Source organism: Schistocerca serialis, chromosome 2 (assembly GCF_023864345.2).
Source record: "Schistocerca serialis cubense isolate TAMUIC-IGC-003099 chromosome 2, iqSchSeri2.2, whole genome shotgun sequence".
In the NCBI taxonomy this organism is placed as follows: Eukaryota; Metazoa; Arthropoda; class Insecta; order Orthoptera; family Acrididae; genus Schistocerca; species Schistocerca serialis.
The window spans coordinates 164,687,887-164,711,692 of NC_064639.1; the positions used below are offsets into that span (position 1 = coordinate 164,687,887).

General features: G+C 44.3%; 1 protein-coding gene and 1 pseudogene across 1 annotated transcript in view; both read right to left on the reverse strand.

Moving 5' to 3' along the window:
- The window catches only part of LOC126456869 (cell division cycle protein 123 homolog), a 109,290-nt gene that overhangs the window by 3,317 nt on the left and 82,167 nt on the right, over positions 1-23,806 (reverse strand). Inside the window, exons 3-7 of the mRNA XM_050092691.1 lie at positions 21,167-21,262; positions 20,968-21,081; positions 16,817-16,925; positions 16,449-16,571; positions 13,012-13,331 (exon numbers count right to left, since the gene is read on the reverse strand). Coding sequence (XP_049948648.1) covers positions 13,012-13,331; positions 16,449-16,571; positions 16,817-16,925; positions 20,968-21,081; positions 21,167-21,262 — 762 coding nt within the window. The remainder of the gene's footprint in view (positions 1-13,011; positions 13,332-16,448; positions 16,572-16,816; positions 16,926-20,967; positions 21,082-21,166; positions 21,263-23,806) is intronic.
- Positions 7,405-7,522, reverse strand: LOC126459661 (5S ribosomal RNA; annotated as a pseudogene).

Consider the following 23,806-nt stretch of genomic DNA (forward strand, 5'->3'; position numbering starts at 1 on the left):
TGTTATCGCCTTCCACACACTGTCCGTACGTTGTGAAAAACAGTGTATCGAGTGACAAAAGAACAGTAGACAGCCACAAAAAAGAGTGAGAAACATGGTGAACAGCAAAGATTCAGGAGAAGCTACTGTGTAAGCGCTTGCAAACATCCAGAGCTCTCAGGCGTATGAGCGAACACCAATTCGGCTTCGGAACTGGCAGATCAATAGATGATGCCATCAACCAGGCTCTACTTGTAGATAATACTACAACACAGAAATACGCCATGGCAATAATGATTGACAATGCCGGGGCATTCGATAACCTCTGGTGGGCCGCAATGTTTCAGAGGTTAAGACATCCGGAGGTACCGCAATCACTGTACAACAGTTTCCTAGACTTCTGTAAAGACCGAGTAGCCGAATATCAGATGCACAGCCGGAAGATAGTCAAAATAATTACCAAAGGCTGTCCTCAAGGGTCGATCTGCGGCCCCATCTTCTGAGACATAAAAATCGAGCCTCTGCTACAACTTCTAGATGGGGATGACAGGTCAGACGGAATTATCGCTTACGCAGATGACCTATTAGTTGTAGTCACTGCAAACAACAGAGCCCAGTTAGAAGAGAAAGCCAATGGACTACTACAAACAATTACACAATGGCGTCACAACAATAAACTCAGGATAGCCGAAAACAAAACAACATACACGTTACTGAAAGGATCACTCCAAAGGAATTCTTCAGTTAAAACTGGGGACACAAACATCAAACGAGCACACGTTACGCGCTATCTTGGGGTACACATAAATGGGAAATCGAATTTCCACGAACACAAAAGGTTAACAACAGACAAAGCAGAAAAAAATACTACACAAATTGGTGAGGCTACATTCAAAACAGTACAGACTACCACTACCAGTCATACGGACATACCACTGTGCGCTCTTCGAATCAGTACTCAGCTTCGCAGCTAACACGTGGGCACACAGACTAAACCTGGTCACCAACAAAGCATCAGTCGGACGATGGCAGAGAAGTGTTGTACTTAGGTATCGGCACCACCTCAGTGGATGCACTGTGTGGGTGCTCGGAATATGCCTCATAGATATCACGATCAAATACAGAGCTGCAAGGTACTGGTTAAAGATGGGGAGACTAGGTAAGGTACACACAATAACTGGTGTGCCGATACAGACGATATGTCACCTTAAAAGGATACATGGGAAGGTGAGTGGGATGTAAGTGATCAGGGACGTAAACTGCACGACTTCCTCCCTGATATAAGGGAGCGGTTGAGAACGAAACATATCGATCTCAGTCGCGGTATGGTAGATTTCTTAACCAGACACAGACCTTACCCACGCACTTGAACCGCGTTTTCTAAGGCAGACACCTAAATGCACATCCATGGAAGAAGATTCACCAGAACACACTGTCTTTTTCTGCGGACAGTACGCGAACAATAGACATATACTTCACTTAGACTACACAGAAACAGATGAAGAACAATGGGCACAATTAAGCTTATTGACAAAGAGTATTTCAAAACAACACATGAAGAGTACGTGCGGACATTACGTAACACACATGCCTGTATGCAGCGTAACAACAATCTCCGGAGGGTGGACGCCGAAATTCACAGTGACAGCGGAAACATTGATAATGAAGAGGAACAGGAGGAGGAGGACGAGATGTGACAGTAAATAAGCGTAAGATGCTGGCGATCTAGCCAAGAAATCACCAAATGCTGTACACGGATGAGCACCTAAAGTTAATACATAGGATTAGCAATACATAGGATTAGCAATACCAATAATCAATTGTTTGTGTGTGTGTGTGTGTGTGTGTGTGTGTGTGTGTGTGACATGCAGTCAACAGCTCGAAGAAATCTTCCCGAGGTATTCGGCGTCAGTCACAATCGGTGATGGCACTAACAAATCTCTCCTCTATCCTATCATCTTTTTATATTCTTCTTGAAAAATACAACAAAATTTTATTTATATTTCAACCTTAAATTACTGTTATTTTGAAAAGTGTTATTCTTTGTAAATGTTGCGGATAAAACAAAAGAAAAGAAAACTGCAAAAGGCTGAAAAACGAAAATTGTAAGACGTACGACCTATTTTAAAACATCAGGTAACAGGTCTATAATTTGGCAATAAATAAATAATAAAAAGAAACGTCCAAACGAAGCACAGAATATGGTCCTTGAAAGTAAGAACAGAAATACCAAAGTGATTACTGCAGATCTTTCTAATGACAACTGACCTGACATCACAAGAACTGCTGCTGGCTACGAGGTCGTCAGTCACGTAGAGTATTTATGATCTGTTGTCACTGATACAGGAGATATATTCGATTAAGATAAATTCTACAGCAAATCTTGCTCGTACCTGGAAGTACAGCTCCATTACTTCCAAGGCAAAGAACACCGTCGTCCGAACTCTAATCTTCCCTATCGTGCCCTATGCAGCAGAACTTGGACGACGAAGACGGTGGATCGTCGCAAGATCGAAGCTCTGGAATTGTAGTGTTATAGAAGTTTACTCCCCCCCATGAACAATGGACCTTGCCGATGGTGGGGAGGCTTGCGTGCCTCAACGATACAGATGGCCGTACCGTAGGTGCAACCACAACGGAGGGGTATCTGTTGAGAGGCCAGACAAACATGTGGTTCCTGAAGAGGGGCAGCAGCCTTTTCAGTAGTTGCAGGGGCAACAGTCTGGATGATTGACTGATCTGGCCTTGTAACATTAACCAAAACGGCCTCGCTGTGCTGGTACTGCGAACGGCTGAAAGCAAGGGGAAACTACAGCCGTAATTTTTCCCGAGGACATGCAGCTTTACTGTATGATTAAATGATGATGGCGTCCTCTTGGGTAAACTATTCCGGAGGTAAAATAGTCCCCCATTCGGATCTCAGGGCGGGGACTACTCAAGAGGACGTCGTTATCAGGAGAAAGAAAACTGGCGTTCTACGGATCGGAGCGTGGAATGTCAGATCCCTTAATCGGGCAGGTAGATTAGAAAATCTAAAAAGGGAAATGGATAGGTTAAAGTTAGATATAGTGGGAATTAGTGAAGTTCGGTGGCAGGAGGAACAAGACTTTTGGTCAGGTGATTACAGGGTTATAAATACAAAATCAAATAGGGGTAATGCAGGAGTAGGTTTAATAATGAATAAAAAAATAGGAGTGCGGGTTAGCTACTACAAACAGCATAGTGAACGCATTATTGTGACCACGATAGACACAAAGCCCATGCCTACTACAGTAGTACAAGTTTATATGCCAACTAGCTCTGCAAATGATGTAGAAATTGATGAAATGTATGACGAGATAAAAGAAATTATTCAGGTAGTGAAGGGAGACGAAAATTTAATAGTCATGGGTGACTGGAATTCGTCAGTAGGAAAAGGGGGAGAAGGAAACATAGTAGGTGAATATGGATTGGGGGGAAGAAATGAAAGAGGAAGCCTGCTTGTAGAATTTTCCACATAGCATAACTTAATCATAGCTAACACTTGGTTCAAGAATCATAAAAGAAGGTTGTTTACCTGGAAGAATCCTGGAGATACTAAAAGGTATCAGATAGACTATATAATGGTAAGACAGAGATTCAGGAACCAGGTTTTAAATTGTAAGACATTTCCAGGGGCAGATGTGGATTCTGACCACAATCTATTGGTTATGAACTGCAGATTGAAACTGAAGAAACTGCAAAAAGGTGAGAATTTAAGGAGATGGGACATGGATAAACTGAAAGAACCAGAAGTTGTAGAGAGTTTCAGGGAGAGCATAAGGGAACAATTGACAGGAATGGGGGAAAGAAATACAGTAGAAGACGAATGGGTAGCTCTGAGGGACGAAGTAGTGAAGGCAGCAGACGATCAAGTAGGTAAAAAGACGAGGGCTAATAGAAATCCTTGGGTAACAGAAGAAATATTGAATTTAATTGATGAAAGGAGAAAATATAAAAATGCAGTAAATGAAGCAGGCAAAAAGGAATACAAACGTCTCATAAATGAGATCGACATGAAGTGCAAAATGGCTAAGCAGGGATGGCTAGAGGACAAATGTAAGGATGTAGAGGCCTGTCTCACTAGGGGTAAGATAGATACTGCCTACAGGAAAATTAAAGAGACCTTTGGAGAGAAGAGAACCACTTGTATGAATATCAAGAGCTCAGATGGCAACCCAGTTCTAAGCAAAGAAGGGAAGGCAGAAAGGTGGAAGGAGTATATAGAGGGTTTATACAAGGGCGATGTACTTGAGAACAATATTATGGAAAAGGAAGAGGATGTAGATGAAGACGAAATGGGAGATAAGATACTGCGTGAAGAGTTTGACAGAGCACTGAAACACCTGAGTCGAAACAAGGCCCCGGGAGTAGACAACATTCCATTAGAACTACTGATGGCCTTGGGAGAGCCAGTCATGACAAAACTCTACCATCTGGTGAGCAAGATGTATGAGACAGGCGAAATACCTTCAGACTTCAAGAAGAATATAATAATTCCAATCCCAAAGAAAGCAGGTGTTGACAGATGTGAAAATTACCGAACTATCAGTTTAATAAGTCACAGTTGCAAAATACTAACGCGAATTCTTTACAGACGAATGGAAAAACTGGTAGAATCGGACCTCGGGGAAGATCAGTTTGGATTCCGTAGAAATGTTGGAACACGTGAGGCAATACTAACCTTACGACTTATCTTAGAAGAAAGATTAAGAAAAGGCAAACCTATGTTTCTAGCATTTGTAGACTTAGAGAAAGCTTTTGACAATGTTAACTGGAATACTCTCTTTCAAATTCTGAAGGTGGCAGGGGTAAAATACAGGGAGCGGAAGGTTATTTACAATTTGTACAGAAACCAGATGGCAGTTATAAGAGTCGAGGGGCATGAAAGGGAAGCAGTGGTTGGGAAAGGAGTGAGATAGGGTTGTAGCCTCTCCCCGATGTTATTCAATATTGAGCAAGCAGTAAAGGAAACAAAAGAAAAATTCGGAGTAGGTATTAAAATTCATGGAGAAGAAGTAAAAACTTTGAGGTTTGCCGATGACAATGTAATTCTATCAGAGACAGCAAAGGACTTGGAAGAGCAGTTCAACGGAATGGACAGTGTCTTGAAAGGAGGATATAAGATGAACATCAACAAAAGCAAAACAAGGATAATGGAATGTAGTTAAATTAAATCTGGTGATGCTGAGGGAATTAGATTAGGAAATGAGACACTCAAAGTAGTAAAGGAGTTTTGCTATTTAGGGAGTAAAATAACTGATGATGGTCGAAGTAGAGAGGATATAAAATGTAGACTGGCAATGACAAGTAAATCGTTTCTGAAGAAGAGAAATTTGTTAACATCGAGTATAGATTTAAGTGTCAGGAAGTCATTTCTGAAGGTATTTGTATGGAGTGTAGCCATGTATGGAAGTGAAACATGGACGATAACTAGTTTGGACAAGAAGAGAATAGAACCTTTCGAAATGTGGTGCTACAGAAGAATGCTGAAGATAATGTGGGTAGATCACGTAACTAATGAGGAGGTACTGAATAGGATTGGGGAGAAGAGAAGTTTGTGGAACAACTTGACCAGAAGAAGGGATCGGTTGGTAGGGCATGTTTTGAGGCATCAAGGGATCACAAATTTAGCATTGGAGGGCAGCGTGGAGGGTAAAAATCGTAGGGGGAGACCAAGAGATGAATACACTAAGCAGATTCAGAAGGATGTAGGTTGCAGTAGGTACTGGGAGATGAAGAAGCTTGCACATGATAGAGTAGTATGGAGAGCTGCATCAAACCAGTCTCAGGATTGAAGACCACAACAACAGAAGTTTACTTCGAATACCATGGACAACGCACAGTACTAATGAATCGATCGTCAAGCAGCTCGGCATGAGAAGAAGTGTCGATTCCTGTCAATCAAAATCAGTTGAAATGCACTGACGGAAAAAAAAAATCACAACACCAAGAAGGTGTGCGACGTAAGCGAAACTTGCAGGCGCGTTTCTATGCCTGTCAGATGATGTCTATTCAAATTTCGCGGCAGTCGCATAAGACTAACGCTGGTAGCGGCACTACGAGGATGCAAATCAGGTTTGCGTTAAATACACGCTGTAACGGTCGTGAGCATTAGTTACCTTTGAGACTGGACGTGGTCAGCTGATGTTAATCAAGAACGCCTTCAGGGAGACTAAGACGCCATTGTCAACACTGAGTTTGAACGAGGTTGTGTAATAGGGCTACGAGAATATGGATGTTCCTTCCGCGATACTGCAGAACGACGTGGCAGGGCTGTAGTCTCTGTTCATGATGGCTGGCAGCGGTGGTCACTGGAACATACAGTCGCAAGAAGACCGGGCTCCAGATGGCTGAGTGGCACTGCCGAGAGGGAAGACCATCGTGTTAGGCGTATCACTCTGGGGCATCGTAACTGCAACTGCAGCAGTAATCTGAGCAGCAGTTGGCACACGGTGACTCTACATCTGTTACTTCAAGGACGACTCCGAGCCAGACGATCTGTAGCGTGCTTTTCACTGACCCCAAACCACTACCATCAGCGACTTCAGTGATGTCAAGCGAGAGCTCACTGGAGGGCAGGGTGGAGGTCTGTTATGTATTCTGATGAAAGCTGGTCCTGCCCCGGTGCCAGTGACGGCAGTCTGTTCTCGAGGAGGAGGCCAGCTGAGTGCATGGAACCAACCTGTCTGCATAGATTTTATATGAGAGCAGGACCACTATCGCGGTTATCCCACGCAGCCCGATTGCAAATCTGCACTTCAGTCTGTTGATTCGACCTGTTGTGCTGCCATTCATGAACAGCGTTCCAGGGGCTATTTGCCAACAGGAAAACGCTCGCCCACATACCCGTGTTGTAACCCGACATGCTCTACAGTGTCGACATGTTGCCTTTGCCCGTTCGATCATCAGATCTGTCTTCAATTGAGTATATATGTGACATCATCGGACGAAAACTTCAGCGTCATCCCAAACAGCGTTAATTGCCTCTGTATTGTCTGACCAACTACAGACATGGAACTCCAGCCCACAAACTGACATCTGTACAACACACTGCATGTACGTTTGTACGTTGGCATTCAACATTCTGGCTGTTACACTGGTTATTAACGTACTAGCATTTCACATTTGCAATGGTTTATTTCGCACTTACATTAACCTGTGATCCTGCAACGTTAATCACTTGAATGTGTTACCAAGATAAATGCACTCCGTCTTCAGGCCACAAGTGGCCCACCGGGACCATCCGGCCGCCGTGTCATCCTCACTGAGGATGCGGATGGGAGGGGCGTGTGGTCAGCACACCGCTCTCCCGGTCGTTATGATGGTTTTCTTTGACCGGAGCCGCTATTATTCGGTCGAGTAGCTCCTCAATTGGCATCACGAGGCTGAGTGCACCCCGAAAAATGGCAACAGCGCATGGCGGCCCGGATGGTCACCCATCCAAGTGCCGGCCAAGCCCGACAGCGCTTAACTTCGGTGATTTGACGGGAACCGGTGTATCCACTGCGGCAAGGCCGTTGCCTACCTAGACAAATGTATCCCCGAAATTTCATTACTCTACATTAATTATTTTCCCGTCAGTATATTTTGGTCACATTGCCAGAAGGCAAGATGCAATGGAAAGAACTATGATACAGGGAACAGTCGACGGCCGAAGACCTAGAGGAGGCACCATTGCAGTGGATAGATCAGATTAAACGCCTGACCGGGGTGGGCTTGCTGCCAGCAGGTCAACATGCCCAGGTCAGAGCTTCGTGGAGGTAGGTCGTCGAGGGGATTACCACGTGATGCAACTAAACCCTTGCGAAGGGATGGACTAAAGAGAGGGAAGCAGTTTTCGAGTCACAGCATGCTCGTCACTAACTGGAGGTATTACAGGAATATAATTTTTGGACTCCGTGCAGCTACACGCTAGATTCGTGGTGATTTTATTGCATCTTAGTACCAAAGAAAACAAAAATTAAAGTGTGTGTGTGCTTGTGTGTGTGTGTGTGTGTGTGTGTGTGTGTGAGAGAGAGAGAGAGAGAGAGAGAGAGAGAGAGAGAGAGAGAGAGAGAGAGATGGATGATGGATAAAATGTACATCATCGAAATGGAATTTGTCATGGATATCAAGATGCCATGCTATCACCATGACCCACGCGTCCCCGGCGTCTAACGGCAAATGCTCCAGAAAATAACGTTCCTGTAATACCTCCGTCTGGCGATGAGCCTGCAGCTGATTGATCGAACTACAATACTGTTTGGAAAAAGTGGAACACCAAGAGCGAGAGTTGTGATCACAATGAGATTTATTCCATTGCTTAGCGAAATGACACTACAAAAATGATGAGAATTACAGACCTTTAAATGCATGTAGCCAGGCACCTCTTTCCCACTGGGCACGTGCCCAGGGCCCCGTGATCGACAGGGGCTCCCAAGCTCCTACCAGATCACCAAACGATAACCGATATTTACTCGTATCATCGTAAAACAAATTCATTTCGAAAAAATCGAACGATAATGACTGACTACAATAGCTACTTGCTTATTAGCTTTGCGCAGTGCACAGTTCGGCACGGAGCGAACAGCGACGTAAAATTAAACGCGACCTACCGACTTAAATAAACCGACTCGACGATCGGAAATTCTGAATTTGTCTGCGGTGTTGTGGCGTTTCTTTTGTTTGTAGTTGTTACTGACTCTGCTCCGAGGTATTTTTTGATTAAATCGTCGTTTGCCTGTTTTGTTTTGCGTTAGCGACTAGAAAATGAAAGTGTCGAAAGAAAATGGTGGTTGTACTCGCCTTCCAAAAACTTTGTATTTTGTTGTTCATACTGTTTATTTAACCCTTCTGATGTAAAACTATACTCTCCGAGTGGATGTAGTCATTGGAAGTACATAAATCACATAATTTTAACACATGAAAATAGCCCAGCACATAGGCAATCCATGATGACTTATCTGGCACGAAGCAAAGCAGTTTGTAGATTAGATATAGACTAATTATCTCAACATAAAAAAGAAGTGGATTACTGGAGATATGTAATTAAACGTAGTGTGGCCTTCGTACAACTTCTAACATCGAGAGGGCTTCCATTTCGCGGTGACAATGAAATTCGAGGATCTCACAACAATGGAAATTATTTGGGATGTATGGAATTATTGGGTGAATTCAATCCTTTTCTTGCAGATCACTTACAAAAATTCGGGAATCCTGGAAAAGGTAACACTTCTTATTTATCATCGAATATCTGTAATGAGTTTATTGACGTAATGGGAAAAAAGCTTCTGAAACTTACAAATGAAGTTAGATTAGCAAAATATTTTTCTATTAGCGTTGACAGTACGCCCCATCTGTCTCATGTAGACCACCTAACTTTTTTAATTCGACCGTGTTGCTGTTGAAAGGTTCCTTACATTTATACCTATTAAAGCCCATAAATCTGAGTATTTAGCGGAAACCATCTTGAATTTTTTGGATAATTATGATATTCCCACAAAAGATTGCAGAGGACAAAGCTACGGCAATGCTTCAAATACGGCGAGGAAATATACTGGTCTACAAGCACGAATCAAGGAGAAATGTGAATTTGCCACCTTTGTACAATGTGCGGGACATTCACTAATCTTGGTAGGTCTCCAAGCTGCTGGGTGTGTATCAGAGCCAACAAAGTTTTTCAAATGGTTCAGAAAGCGTACAACTTTTTGTCGAGTTCTACCCAGCGATGAAATATATTAACAGAACATTTAGGTTAAAAAAACTTATAATAAATATTTCACAAATCAGAGGGACGGCCCGAGCTGATGCAGTAAACGCCTTGCATTAAGGTCAAAAACAAATCATAGAAACTTTGATGCCCATCGCACAAGATATAGGACAGGCAAGACGAACCAGAGACGAAGCCCTTAGTCTGTCCAAAAAAATGGAAAGCTGGAATTTATTATTTAACGGAAATTTGGAGCTCTATACTGGAAAGAATATACAAAACAAGCAATTATCTTCAGAAAGAAACAATAACACTGCACGTTACAACTAATTTGTTCGCTTCACTTGATGATTTTATCATTAACGTCAAGGATAAATTTTACTTCGGATCGTCCGCCAAAGAAAGCAACCCGGAATCTGACTACAAGGACCTACCTCAAAGAACAAAATGTAGAGACTCACGCCAGAGTTTTTTTGATGGCTCTGCACCGTCAGTCAAACTGAATGGAAAAGAGAAATTCAAAGTAGAAACCTTTCTTCCCATAACTGATACCTTGAGCGTTCATCTAAAACAGCGATTAAGTTCGTATGAGAACAGTAGTCAACGCTTTGGTTTATTTTTTCGCTGTTAAACTCTGAATTCCGAAGAGCTGAGACAAAGTTGCAAAGAATTTTCTGAAATTTGTTATGAAGACGTTAACTAGTAAGAGTTAGAAACGGAATGTCTGCATTTAACAGGATACTTGAAAATTGTTCACGGTAAAAACGGAGGGACTAACAGTATATGGGGAAAATATCACCTTTTGAAAGAAAACAAAACTGAAGACACATTTCGAAATGTAGAAAACGCATTGAGAATCTTTTTAAGCATGATGGTAATCAACTGCAGTGCGGAACGCTCCTTCTCCAAACTGAAAAAGAATAAAAAAGTATGCTCAAAAATAAGAATAAAAATGTATGCTCAAAAATACAGATTTTGAACAAGTGATTAACCATTTTGCTCCTCTCAAATCTAGAAGGGTACCTCTTCAATCAACATAGATTTCAGGCACTAACCTGTGAATGCTGAAAGAGTTACTTTTATGGGTTATATTATATTACCTATTCACTTAATGTTACTGTAAAGAAATAAAAATATATACAGACCCTCGCTTATCTACTTTCCTTGTCTATTCTAACAAAATAGTGCTCTATCAAGGTCATAGGGACCCTAATGTCCCCAGGGCCTCCAATAGGTTAAAGATGGCCCTGACTGTGGCTGCGGATATTCAGTACGGAGTAGCGTCACAATGTGCTGCTGTCAGAGCCGCCAGACGTCGTGGCTTGGAATCAAAGAATGCTTGAAAATTATGCTGGGGAATACTCTGCCATGTGGTCAGCACGCGCGTCCACAAGGCACCAACTGTAGCTGCTGGAGAACCTGAACGAACAAGCTGCCGACCGACCATATCCCAGGGCGACATGTCAGGCGAACGAACCGGCGAGGGAAGCAATGGTACCTAACTTTGTTCGAAAAAGGTTGCACAAACCTCGTCACAGGCGGCCATGCATTGTCCTGTTGAAATATGGTAAGTGGTACGGCCTACAGGAGGGGCAGTGCCTCGGACTGTAAAATGTCCGTGATGTAGCGGTAGCGGCTCAGATTGCCCTCAAGACGTAGGAGGCGAAATGCCGTGTTATATGCAATAACGCCCCAAACCATCACACCCGGCATTTGTCCGCTACGCCGCTCGACAGTCTGCCCAAACGCGTTCACCACAGCGGCGTCGAATGCATTTGCGGCCATCACTGTAGGGCAAGTTGGAGCCGGACTCATCCGGAAAAATATTTTGCCATTCAGCGCGCCAGTGTCGGCGTTCACGTACCAATTGCAGTTAGTGGGTTCTAGTCAACGGAAGGCGACGCATTGACATGCTTGCTACCCGTCCACCCTGCAGAAGACAACATCGAACCGTCGACGCAGACACGTCCACACCCGTTGCAGTGTCCCAACATCGCGCCAAGTCTGTGGACGAAACTGTTCTGTCCGTCACGGCCAAATGGACCACCTCGCGCTGTGGTCGCATTGTGTCGTCCAGCACCCTATTGGCGCCGTGTACGGCACCTTCTCTCCTCTGGTTCCACATACGCCTCGATGTTGAAGCAGCGTACCCTGTACGAGCCGCAATATCATGGAACGACAGACCCGCCCCTCGGTAACCGATCATTTTTGCCCCCTCGAACGCACTCACATGCCGATATTCCACCCTGTGATCTCGGCGAGGCATAGTGGCACTCGGTTACACGTTTCCACTTGTATGATAGCTCCGCATCGACTGAGCGTTACGTCACACTGACCTGGCCGGTCACACAAGAGAGGGCGGTGCACAGGCCTACGTGCACGCCACATCTCTGCCATATAAGGCGCTTATTATGGTTCCACTGTTCTACTTCTCCTCTTATCGTCGCTTGTTGCTGACCATTGCTTCTGACAAGGGAAACTCCCCGTCGCAACCCCCTCATATTTAGTGGTAAAACAGCCTAGTAGATAGAGCGTCAAAAACTGAACACAGATCAAGCATGAAACCAGGGAGTACGTGTACTGAACTGTGAAAAAAGGTGTAAAATGGAAACAGTGAGTGGTCCATATTTTTTTTTTTTTTTACAAAATTATGAACCGTCCGCTTGTCACTGGTGTGTCTGTTCGCTGTATTCAATTTGGTGTCTGTGCCATGGTGTAATGTCCGTTTGCAACAGCGACGCGTAAGCAAGGGACCTCCAGACAGACGTACGTACGTACATACATAATTACCTCTTATTTGTTCTACTCAAGTATTACATGTTACGACACTTGCGGTCTGTTTTAGAAGTTTTGACTCTTGAATTCCTTTTTGTATTTCACACCTGTCATTTGTTGTTTTCATTTCTGTGAGAGGTTCAAAAATGGCTCTGAGCACTATGGGACTTAACGTCTGAGGTCATCAGTCCCCTAGAACTTAGAACTACTTAAACCTAACTAACCTAAGGACATCACACACATCCATGCCCGAGGCAGGATTCGAACCTGCGACCGTTGCGGACGCGTGGTTCCAGACTGAAGCGCCTAGAACCGCTCGGCCACTCCAGCCTCAGGCACGGATGTGTGTGATGTCCTTAGGTTAGTTAGGTGTAAGTAGTTCTAAGTTCTAGGGGACTGATTACCTCAGAGGTTAAGTCCCATAGCGCTCATAGCCATTTTTTCGTTTTCTGTTTGACAGAGAGCACACTCCAGATTACACACACTACAGATTAGTTTGTATGATTGCCATTTTCTGATTTCATGCCATTCAGATGTAAGTAACCTACCTCGGTAATGTGCTCGATGATGGACATGGACTCCTGCATGCTGCACAGGTCAGACACCTCGAAAGGGACGCCGAAGTGCTGGCACTGGTTGGGCTGCAGCCCAGGGTCCTCGCCCAGGAAGCGGAACTCGGGGTCGAAGGCGGGCGTCTCCGCCGCCTCGGCGCCGCCCGCAGACGCCGGCTGCGGGGGCGTGCGCGCGGCCAGCAGTTCCTGCAGCTCCGGCCACGTGAACAGCGGCGTCTTGGCCGACCGCTCCGTCAGCGGGCCCACGTCCAGCAGAGTCACCCTGCCGCGGCCCTCTCGCACCACGTCCAGCGTGTCTGCGCACCGACCAAACCACACTCCAATATATATAATAAATCGGAGGTGGAAGGAGGAGAAGGGAAAGGAAAGGGAAGGGAAGGAATTAATAATATCAACTGAATCGAGACTTTGCGTGGAATCAACGGCGACGAATGAAAACGTGTGCCGGACAGGGATCGTAGTTACATCGTAAGCCCATGCTCTGAGGAAATTGTTAGTTTTCAGTTAATCATTATTAACTGTGTCGATATTATCATTTTACGAAGTTTAGCAAATAAATACATCATAATGGTATCCCTTTTGAACGTTATTCCGAATAATACAGCTTCCCACTTCGTCACTTAGAATCACAGGAAGTAGAATTGCACTTTACAGCGAACTCAACGGCGTTGACACTGGACATAAACTTCGAGAGAGTCAGGTAGAAGGAACCCTACACGACGACTCACTAAGGTAGCCGAGGACTGATCGTCTTAATTACCGCAAAACTAGACTGAAAAAGCACGGCCATTCATACTGTACACCTCTTATACCATCCTCTACGGACTCATTGGCTAAACTGAGTTATTTCTGGAGGTTTAGTACAAGTGGGGTGGGGGAAAATGTGGGTTCTAGCAGCATTGAAATAAGGTGCCCACCCTTTATGACTGTTTGAGCTCTGCTCGGTACACTCTCAATAAGGTGTCTCGATGTTTGTAGAGAAGTGGCAGCTCACTCTTCAAAAATGGCTCTGAGCACTATGGGACTTAACATCTGAGGTCATCAGTCTCCTAGAACTTAGAACTACTTAAACCTAACTAACCTAAGGACATCACACACATCCATGCCCGAGGCAGGATTCGTACCTCCGACCGTAGCGGTCACGTGGTTCCGGACCGAAGCGCCTAGAACCGCACGGCCACAGCCCACTCTTCCCCAAGAGCCGAAAGCAGAGAAGGTAGTGATGTTGGTCTGGAGTGAAATCGACGTTCTAACTCATTCCACAGCTGTTCCTTTCGGTTCGGATCGGGACTCTGGGCAGGCCAGTACATTTCAGGAATATTACTGTCCACAGACTATCGCCTCATAGTTGTGATAGGATGCACTGTAGTACAGATACAAACATGCACCATTTTCGAACTGTTCCTTCACTGTACTCAGTACACCATGCTGTAAAAAGTGATGATATCCTTTCGCACTTAGCGTTTGCTTATGCATAATATCAGGACCGCAACCTAACCACGGCATCGCTTAGTTGGGAGAAAACCGTAGGCCACCAAAGGTTATCCAAGGAGCCTCGTATGTCCACCATTATAACTACAGTATACTTCCCACATGTGGCGACCTCCACACGTATAGCCCCGTTACTGACGTCATCAACAGATTTCATCATTCTAAATTCAAACTGACAGCCGGTGAAGCTCTCTGTGAGCTCACAATCGGTCACACATAAGCCTCTCATGGGCTTTAACTACATTGTTCAAAATGCGTACCTCTTGGGATCTCTTGAGTCTTTATCACTTTCTGTTTTAATATACAGTGTGTCCCAGCTATCTTGTCCACCCAAAATATCTCTGGAACAATAACAGCTATTGAAAAACGACTTTCACCGGTATCAATGTAGGGCTGGGTCCCATGAATGTACATATTTGGAAATATTCTAAAACGAAAGCATATGTGTTTTTTAACACAAACTTATGTTTCTTTAAATGGACCTCCTATATTTTTTCTTCAGCAATCCATAGCATGACAAAGCACATACACAATGGCGTTGATTGCATCGCAATATTCCCATTACATCCCGAGATATTGAGACGCGAATTTGACGCTTGAAACACCCGACATGCGCTGCTAGCGCACGTCCTGAGGCTCAGGCGTGAACCCCATGCTGCCCGTAATCGCGATGTGATTGACATGTGTAATCACACCTCCATACTTATCAAGAGGTCCGAAACGAATAATACGGTCTGCTGCCATCAACTCTCATAAGCACATAATGGTTTCCCTCTTGCACGTTTTACGTATCTACGTACACAATATGAACCAGTACCGATCGGTGTACACCCGTCAGGTTGTCTTATTTATCCTGCACACCCAAAATAAGGTTTATCTAATGCGTTATATGACCCATTGTACCTGTCGCGCAGGGCCTGGCTCTACCTAGTCAAGTGTCCAACGTAGTTCCCACTACTGCCACAGTTACCACTTCGCCTTGTTTATGATTTGCGTCCCATGCAAACTCCTGTACTCCACCACCCTCCGAGCATCCCACTTGTTGTTGCTTTGGCGTGCAGTACACCGCTTGCCAGTGTAGTCGTGCATCAGAGTAATCTAGTGACGGCACGGAGGTAGTACACATTGTGAATAAACGTTGTGTTGTGGAACTTATACTGTACAGTATAATGTACACACATGAAGATATGGTAGAAATGCTGCTGATCTATGGAGAATGTACGTTGACGGGAAATACGTTATGAGATTGCTTGTTTGTTGATAGTACTGTTAGCGAACATTATGATTATTAAGTTAATATGTCTGTTTTCTACCCTACTCTATATACCTGTACTGTACCCTGTTGTAGGTGGACGAAATGCTGTTCAGGCAGAACGACTGTACAGAAGACGATTCCCTGACAAGCCATCGCCTTCGCGGCGGATGTTTGGTCGTCTCACATCTCGTCTACGTGAAACGGGAAGCTTAAATCCAAGACCTCGACATCGCCCTACAACACGCACAGATGAACGTGCTGAAGTTGCTGTGCTCGCTACCATAGCTGTGAATCCTCAAGTTCCAGAGATATTTTGGATGGACAAGATAGCTGGGACACCCTGTATACTGCTTATACTGTTTCCCAGATCTGCAGCATATGCTCATCAAAAGAGAGTCATGAAGAACGAAAATTAAAAAAAAGAAGGTACTATCTGAGGAGCTTCATGCTGCAAGATCCCTTGATAAATATCAGCACCTGGAGGCCTTCCTTACTTGATCTCACAGATGAATGATGCCGAAATCGAACAGCCCAATATGGTTAGTCATATAGTTAATGACGAAACATAAGTCAAAAAGTAGCCCCTAAATGTTAGAATAATCTAGTGTTATTTTTAACAATGTATAGACTGTATACAAGGACATAAATATATGGCTGAAACACTTACAAGTTTCCAGTGGTGCCTTCTTATGTATATTTCTTCTGTAAAACTGGACTAAATCGTCCAGTATTTCGAACTTCAATTTTTGTATGTGCTCATAGTATGAAGTACAGTCTCGCTGTGAAATTGCTGAAACAGTGAAACACTTTACTTTTTTTATATTTCAAGTGCAGAGAAGACATTTATGTAAAAATACAGATGGTTTGAAAAATCACACGTTTTCTGGTCCGATTACACATATAAGTGAAAATATGTTTTATCCAAATATCAGGACTATACACAATCGATATCTCACTTGTAACTTGCGATAAATATATATGACATATATATACACCATTCTAATGTATGATCACGTAATTTCGTAGATAACCTACCTATCAACTGGTTTTGGATAACGAAGCATCTGTATTCCGTTCCTGGATGAATGTCTTTCCACTGCTTTAACACTACGTAATAACCACTGCCACCGCTGCTTTGTCCACCCTGTAATTTCAGCACACGTTACACTTCACACACTATCATTTTACCAGATCAGAGCACATGCAACCGCTTTCAAATATATTTGAAAACTTGGTATATTGTCAACATGAGAAAGTACGTGACAACTTATTTGAACAAGGGTCGTTCAGTCAATAAAGCCCCATTTTTTTCCCCTTACAACATATTTGTTCCTAAGAGTTACAATTAGGTGACAGTACCAATCAAAATTTCTTTTATGTACACTGTTTTTCTGCACAGTGTCTACCATGTTCTACGGCCTTACCTCAGCCTTCCGTAGAGCATGTCTTCCCTGTTGGTAAAAGCTCTTCTCTTGTGCTCGTGGCACTGTTGTTTACTGCATGAATTTTCATCATCTTCAAAGTGTGTATCACATACGTAACCCTTAAATGGCCGAAAGAGATAGAAGTCCGAGGGCGCCAGGTATGCTATGTTCAACGGATGAGGCAATCTTGTCCTGTAAAATATGGTTATGTCTCTGCTGGTTCTAAGAGTTGTGTGTGGGAGTGCACTGTTGTGATGAAGCAAGATTCTTGTCAGACCGAAGACATCGGAAACTGTTGTTGAATTCGTTCAGATTATTCACAGAGCCGTGATGCTCGATTCGATATATCGCTCGTGGACTGGTTTATGATCTTTGGAGGGTTTCACTGGCCTCAAAAAGGGAGAAGTTCGAGAGAGGGTACAAGAGTTACGAGTGGTGGCAAGTACGGGTGGTGATAAAATAACGACACATCGATACATTTTCCAAAAAATATCGACAAATGCAGTATATTGGCTGTATTCTTTTACCGATATATCGATATCGAACCGGCAATACAGAGTGCCAATATTTTTATTTTATAATAGATACACACATCAAAATAACTTTTGATCACCTCGGTTCAGAGAGTACCGGGACCTGAACAGAAAATTGGAATACAGATCGACATAAACATCATTTCCGCCTTTTTATTGCTCATGAAAACCACACATTGTATGTTGTACCACCATACAGCGAGACCTTCAAAGGTGATGGTCCAGATTGCTGTACACACTGGTACCTCTAATACCCAGAAGCACGTCCTCTTGCATTGATGCATGCCTGTATTCGTCGTGGCATACTATCCACAATTTCATCAAGGCATTGTTGGTCCAGATTGTCCCACAACTCAATGGCGATTCAGCGTAGATCCCTCGGGGCGGCTGGTGGATCACGTTGTCCATAAACAGCCGTTTTCAATCTATCTCTGACTTGTTCGATAGGGTTCATGTCTCGAGAACATGTTGGCCACTCTAGCAGAGCGATGTCGTTATCCTGAAGGAAGTCATTCACAAGATGTGCACGATGGGGGCGCGAATTGTCGTCCATGAAGGCGAATGCCTCGCCAATATGCTGCCGGTGTGGTCGCACTATCGGTTGCAGGATGGCATTTATGTATCGTACAGCCGTTACGGCGCCCTCCATGACCACTAGCGATTTAAGTCGGCACCACGTAATGCCATCCCAAAACAGCAGGAAACCTCCACCTTGCTGCACTCGCTGGACAGTGTGTCCAGCCTGACCGGGTTGCCTCCAAAACGTCTCCAACGATTGTCTGGTTGAAGCTATATGCGACACTCATCGATGAAGAGAACGTGATCCCAATCCTGAGCGATCCTTCGGCATGTTGTCGGGCCCATCTGTACCGCCCCGCATGGTGTCGTGGTTGCAAAGATGGACCTCGCCATGGACGTCTGGAGTGAAGTTGCGCATCATGCAGCCAATTGCGCACAGCTTGAGTCGTAACACGACTTACTGAGGCTGCACGAAAAGCATTATTCAATATGGTGGCGTTGCTGTTAGGGTTCCTCCGAGCCATAAACCATAGGTAGCGGTCATCTACTGAAGTAGTAGCCCTTGGGCGGCCTGAGCGAGGCATGTCATCGACAGTTCCTGTCTCTCTGTATCTCCTCCACGTCCGAACAACATCGCTTTGGTTCTCTCCGAGACGCCTGGACACTTCCCTTGTTGAGAGACTTTCCTGGCACAAAGTAACAATGCGGACGCGATCGAACCGTGGTACTGACCGTCTAGTCATGGTTGAACTTCAAACAACACGAGCCGTGTACCTCCTTCCTCGTGGTGATCGGCTGTCTGACTCCCTCCGTCTAATAGGCGCTCCTCATGCATGGTTGTTTACATCTTTGGGCGGGTTTAGTGACATCTCTGAACAGTCAAAGGGACTGTGTCTGTGATACAATATCCACAGTGAACGTCTCTCTTCAGGAGTTCTGGGAACCGGGGTGATGCAAAACTTTTTTTGATGTGTGTATTTTTTTGGCAATTCAAAAATGGCTCTAAGCACATGTTGAGGTCATCCGTCCCCTAGACTTAGAACTACTTAAACCTAAGTAACCTAAGGGCATCACACACACAGCCATGCCCGAGGCAGAATTCGAACCTGCGACCGTAGCAGCACCGCGGTTCCAGACTGAAGCGCCTAGAACGCTCGGTCACAGCAGTCGGCTTTTCGCAACTGTCGGTAAATATATGAAATCATTCTTCTGAAACTGAAGTTGAACATAATTTGACTTTCACTTACTTTTTGAGCTCCCATCATGTCCAGTCTTTCACTGACTGTGTGAAGGAAGTATAGGTGTCATAGAGAGGAAATCCAGTTGCACCGGAGGGTGGTGGTGTCTACGGAATAACAAGATTCCAGATGTGAAGAAACAGCACACCAGTTGCGTCAAAAACAACTTTTAACGCAACTAGTATGATATTTCATCTCATCTGTATTCTTAAAAAACAGTTGCTGAAAAAAAGAGGGCCCTAGTCTAAATGGCAAGATTGGTTTTTGCGGTAGGTGGAGACGCGTGCGGGGATATGCTTACGTTATCGGCGCTTGGCGCTACCGACAGAAACTGCAACGTTCAGCTTCAGTATGCAATTTTGACACTACAGCTGCTAGGTCGCTGGCGTTTGCAGAAAAAAAAGAGGAACCAGGGAAGTCGGCTTGAAGTGTTCCAGAAAAATCCGATATGTGGCTAATCCGAACGACGGACCCATCGAACATCTTTCATTGTTCCACTTACATGCAGATACCATTGTTAGCAAAGTGGTTATCGCCAAGCGCGAACGTGCATCGGCATCGTTTTCTTTTCAATTCTTGCTATGAGGGGGATAACCAGGCAGCCAGCTTGTTGATGCACAGAACATCTAATAATTAATCAGTACTTAAATATACATATCTAAAACCGGCAATATATTTACAATGTGAATCCGATATTTTTATAGGCTGATATATAGATTTTTTCGTTAATATGTAGTTAATTTTTTCGGCTATCGACGTCCGATAGCATTTTTTAAATATCGATATATAGGATTCCCGATATTTTTAAAAATATCAACGTTCTTAGCAGGGAGGCTAATGAGGGCGCGGGAGACAGGGGGAGCCCTGCTCTGCGGAAGGAGGTCTGTACCATATTGTCAGCCAATGCAGCGGGTTGCGGACGCTGAGCCGAGGAAAGACACCGGGCTATTTTCATTTGGTTGCGGCCTTCGTGTTGGCGTGTGTCGTGTTGGGACGCCAATAATACCGCTGGAGGGAGCGACAGCCTTCTGGGTTTGCCTTTCCACCTAGGACTTCAAGCGATCACCTGTGACCAATTCCATTTTCTGAATGTGGTGAGGCATTTGTCTGATGAAAGCATGTTTATGTGTAAAGGAGAACGCCCAGTACTCTTTGAAGTTCTAGTGGAGGTCGGGGACAAACATGTCAAGTACTTAGTAGTGGTGTAATAAGCCAGCCCTTGAGACAGGCAACGTTCCGAGACAGTATTATCTTTGTAGTGAAGATGTTATGTGACTTGTTCATCTTATATACTGTGAAAAACATCTCTCCTACTGAACAAATGTTTATAGCTCTTACGGTATGCATTTTACAGCCCATGTTTACTAGACGTTATTTTCTTGTTTTGGTGTAAGGAACCTGTCCTCAAAGCCTGTACAGGGAGTTTAATTACACTCTGCGTAATCCAACAAGTCCAGTCTACTCTTCCATACCTCAAGTTGATAGCTGAGATCGTTGGCAACAAAGTCGGAACTTTTGAGCAGTAAATATATTTCTTCCAGTCTCCGACATTTAAGCGACTTATTCGTTGCTATCCATTTTGCATCCTGAAACAACAGTTACCGTGAGTAATAAAGTTAAACATACGCTGGTTGTGGAGAAAATCTACAAAAGTCTTCGGTATGTGGTTACCTTCGGAGCGCTCCAGTTGGTTTTGATAAACACCTCGCCTCCCAGTTGATTCATCGCATCCTTCAACTGTGCGCTGAACGTGGGGAAAGACGGTTGCTGATAACAGAGATAATCACATAGTCTGATTACTGTTTCCGGTATGCGTTGCTTACTGAATTACAAAAAATACAAACATATTTTTATGACACTTTGCTTCTTCTAGAAAGGCGCAAAGCAGGGTTCACTGTATGTAAATTGAAGATGGAGAGGAGAAGAAAGGAAAGCGAAGGTAGGTGATCACTGCTTTCAGCTGCATCAGGACATTACGCAGAATCAGCGGCGACGAGTGAAAATGTATACCGGACCGGGATTCGAACCCGGGATCTCCTGCTTACTAGGAAGGTGCGTTAAGCACTGCGTCATCCGGCACACAACGTTATCGCAACTGCGCGGACTATCTCTGCACACCTCACGGCCGATCCACACTCGCATCGAGCGCCCCTATCCGCAGTCCTGTCCATTTCCACCATATTCGCTCTCTGATATTCCCACAGGAAGTCAGACGGATTTGTGCATCTGCACCCAAGAAGGTCGATCCATTGCCCAGCTAGGCCATTCAGATTATATGAATCCGTGGTGTCCGTTCCTCCGAACATGTCTGAAAGAACTGACAACATTCATCAATATAATAGGGTTTACTGCGTCCTAAATAACTTAAACTCATTAATTTAGCACATTCCATAGACATTAATATTATAAAACACGAAGAAAACACTAGATGACCCAGTGAACCAGCAATTCATGAAATACAGTAACACTTCCATAATACTATGAATAAAAATTCCACTTACCATACTTTAGAGAATGACTGTATTCTTGATACATGTCATTTCAGCTAAAACTATCACTGCGATTATTTCCGAAAAGAGATAAGCAAGTGATGTGTCGCTCACAAAAGCTCACAATGATAGCGCATAGAATCAATCCACCAAAGAGTTAAGGAATGTTTAATAACAATAGAAGACATTTCTTAAGTAGAACGATGCATATTTTTATTGCGACGCTAAGAACATATGTGATCTGAATCACACGAGAGATAGCTACCGGGTTCTTTTGTAAACAGTACATGATGTGTCGTTATTACACTCAACGGAATAAAATTTCCAGGAAACATTTACAGGGTGTTTCAAAAATGACCGGTATATTTGAAACGGCAATAAAAACTAAACGAGCAGCGATAGAAATACACCGTTTGTTGCAATATGCTTGGGACAACAGTACATTTTCAGGCAGACAAACTTTCGCAATTACAGTAGTTACAATTTTCAACAACAGATGGTGCTGCAAGTGATGTGAAAGATGTAGAAGACAACGCAGTCTGTGGGTGCGCCATTCTGTACGTCGTCTTTCTGCTGTAAGTGTGTGCTGTTCAAAACGTGCAAGTGTGCTGTGGACACCATGGTTTATTCCTTAGAACAGAGGATTTTTCTGGTGCTGGAATTCCACCGCCTAGAACACAGTGTTGTTGCAACAAGACGAAGTTTTCAACGGAGGTTTAGTGTAACCAAAGGACCGAAAAGCGATACAATAAAGGATCTGTTTGAAAAATTTCAACGGACTGGGAACGTGACGGATGAACGTGCTGGAAAGGTAGGGCGACCGCGTACAGCAACCACAGAGGGCAATGCGCAGCTAGTGCAGCAGGTGATCCAACAGCGGCCTCGGGTTTCCGTTCGCCGTGTTGCAGCTGCGGTCCAAATGACGCCAACGTCCACGTGTCGTCTCATGCGCCAGAGTTTACACCTCTATCCATACAAAATTCAAACGCGGCAACCCCTCAGCGCCGCTACCATTGCTGCACGAGAGACATTCGCCAACGATATAGTGCACAGGATTGATCACGGCGATATGCATGTGGGCAGCATTTGGTTTACTGACGAAGCTTATTTTTACCTGGACGGCTTCGTCAGTAAACAGAACTGGCGCATATGGGGAACCGAAAAGCCCCATGTTGCAGTCCCATCGTCCCTGCATCCGCAAAAAGTACTGGTCTGGTCCGCCATTTCTTCCAAAGGAATCATTGGCCCATTTTTCAGATCCGAAACGATTACTGCATCACGCTATGTGGACATTCTTCCTGAATTTGTGGCGGTACAAACTGCCTTAGACGACACCGCGAACACCTCGTGGTTTATGCAAGATGGTGCCCGGCCACATCGCACGGCCGACGTCTTTAATTTCCTGAATGAATATTTCGATGATCGTGTGATTGCTTTGGGCTATCCGAAACATACAGGAGGCGGCGTGGATTGGCCTCCCTATTCGCCAGACATGAACCCCTGTGACTTCTTTCTGCGGGGACACTTGAAAGACCAGGTGTACCGCCAGAATCCAGAAACAATTGATCAGCTGAAGCAGTACATCTCATCTGCATGTGAAGCCATTCCGCCAGACACGTTGTCAAAGGTTTCGGGTAATTTCATTCAGAGACTACGCCATATTATTGCTACGCATGGTGGACATGTGGAAAATATCGTGCTATAGAGTTTCCCAGACCGCAGCGCCATCTGTTGTTGAAAATTGTAACTACTGTAATTTCGAAAGTTTGTCTGCCTGAAAATGTACTGTTGTCCCAAGCATATTGCAACAAACGGTGTATTT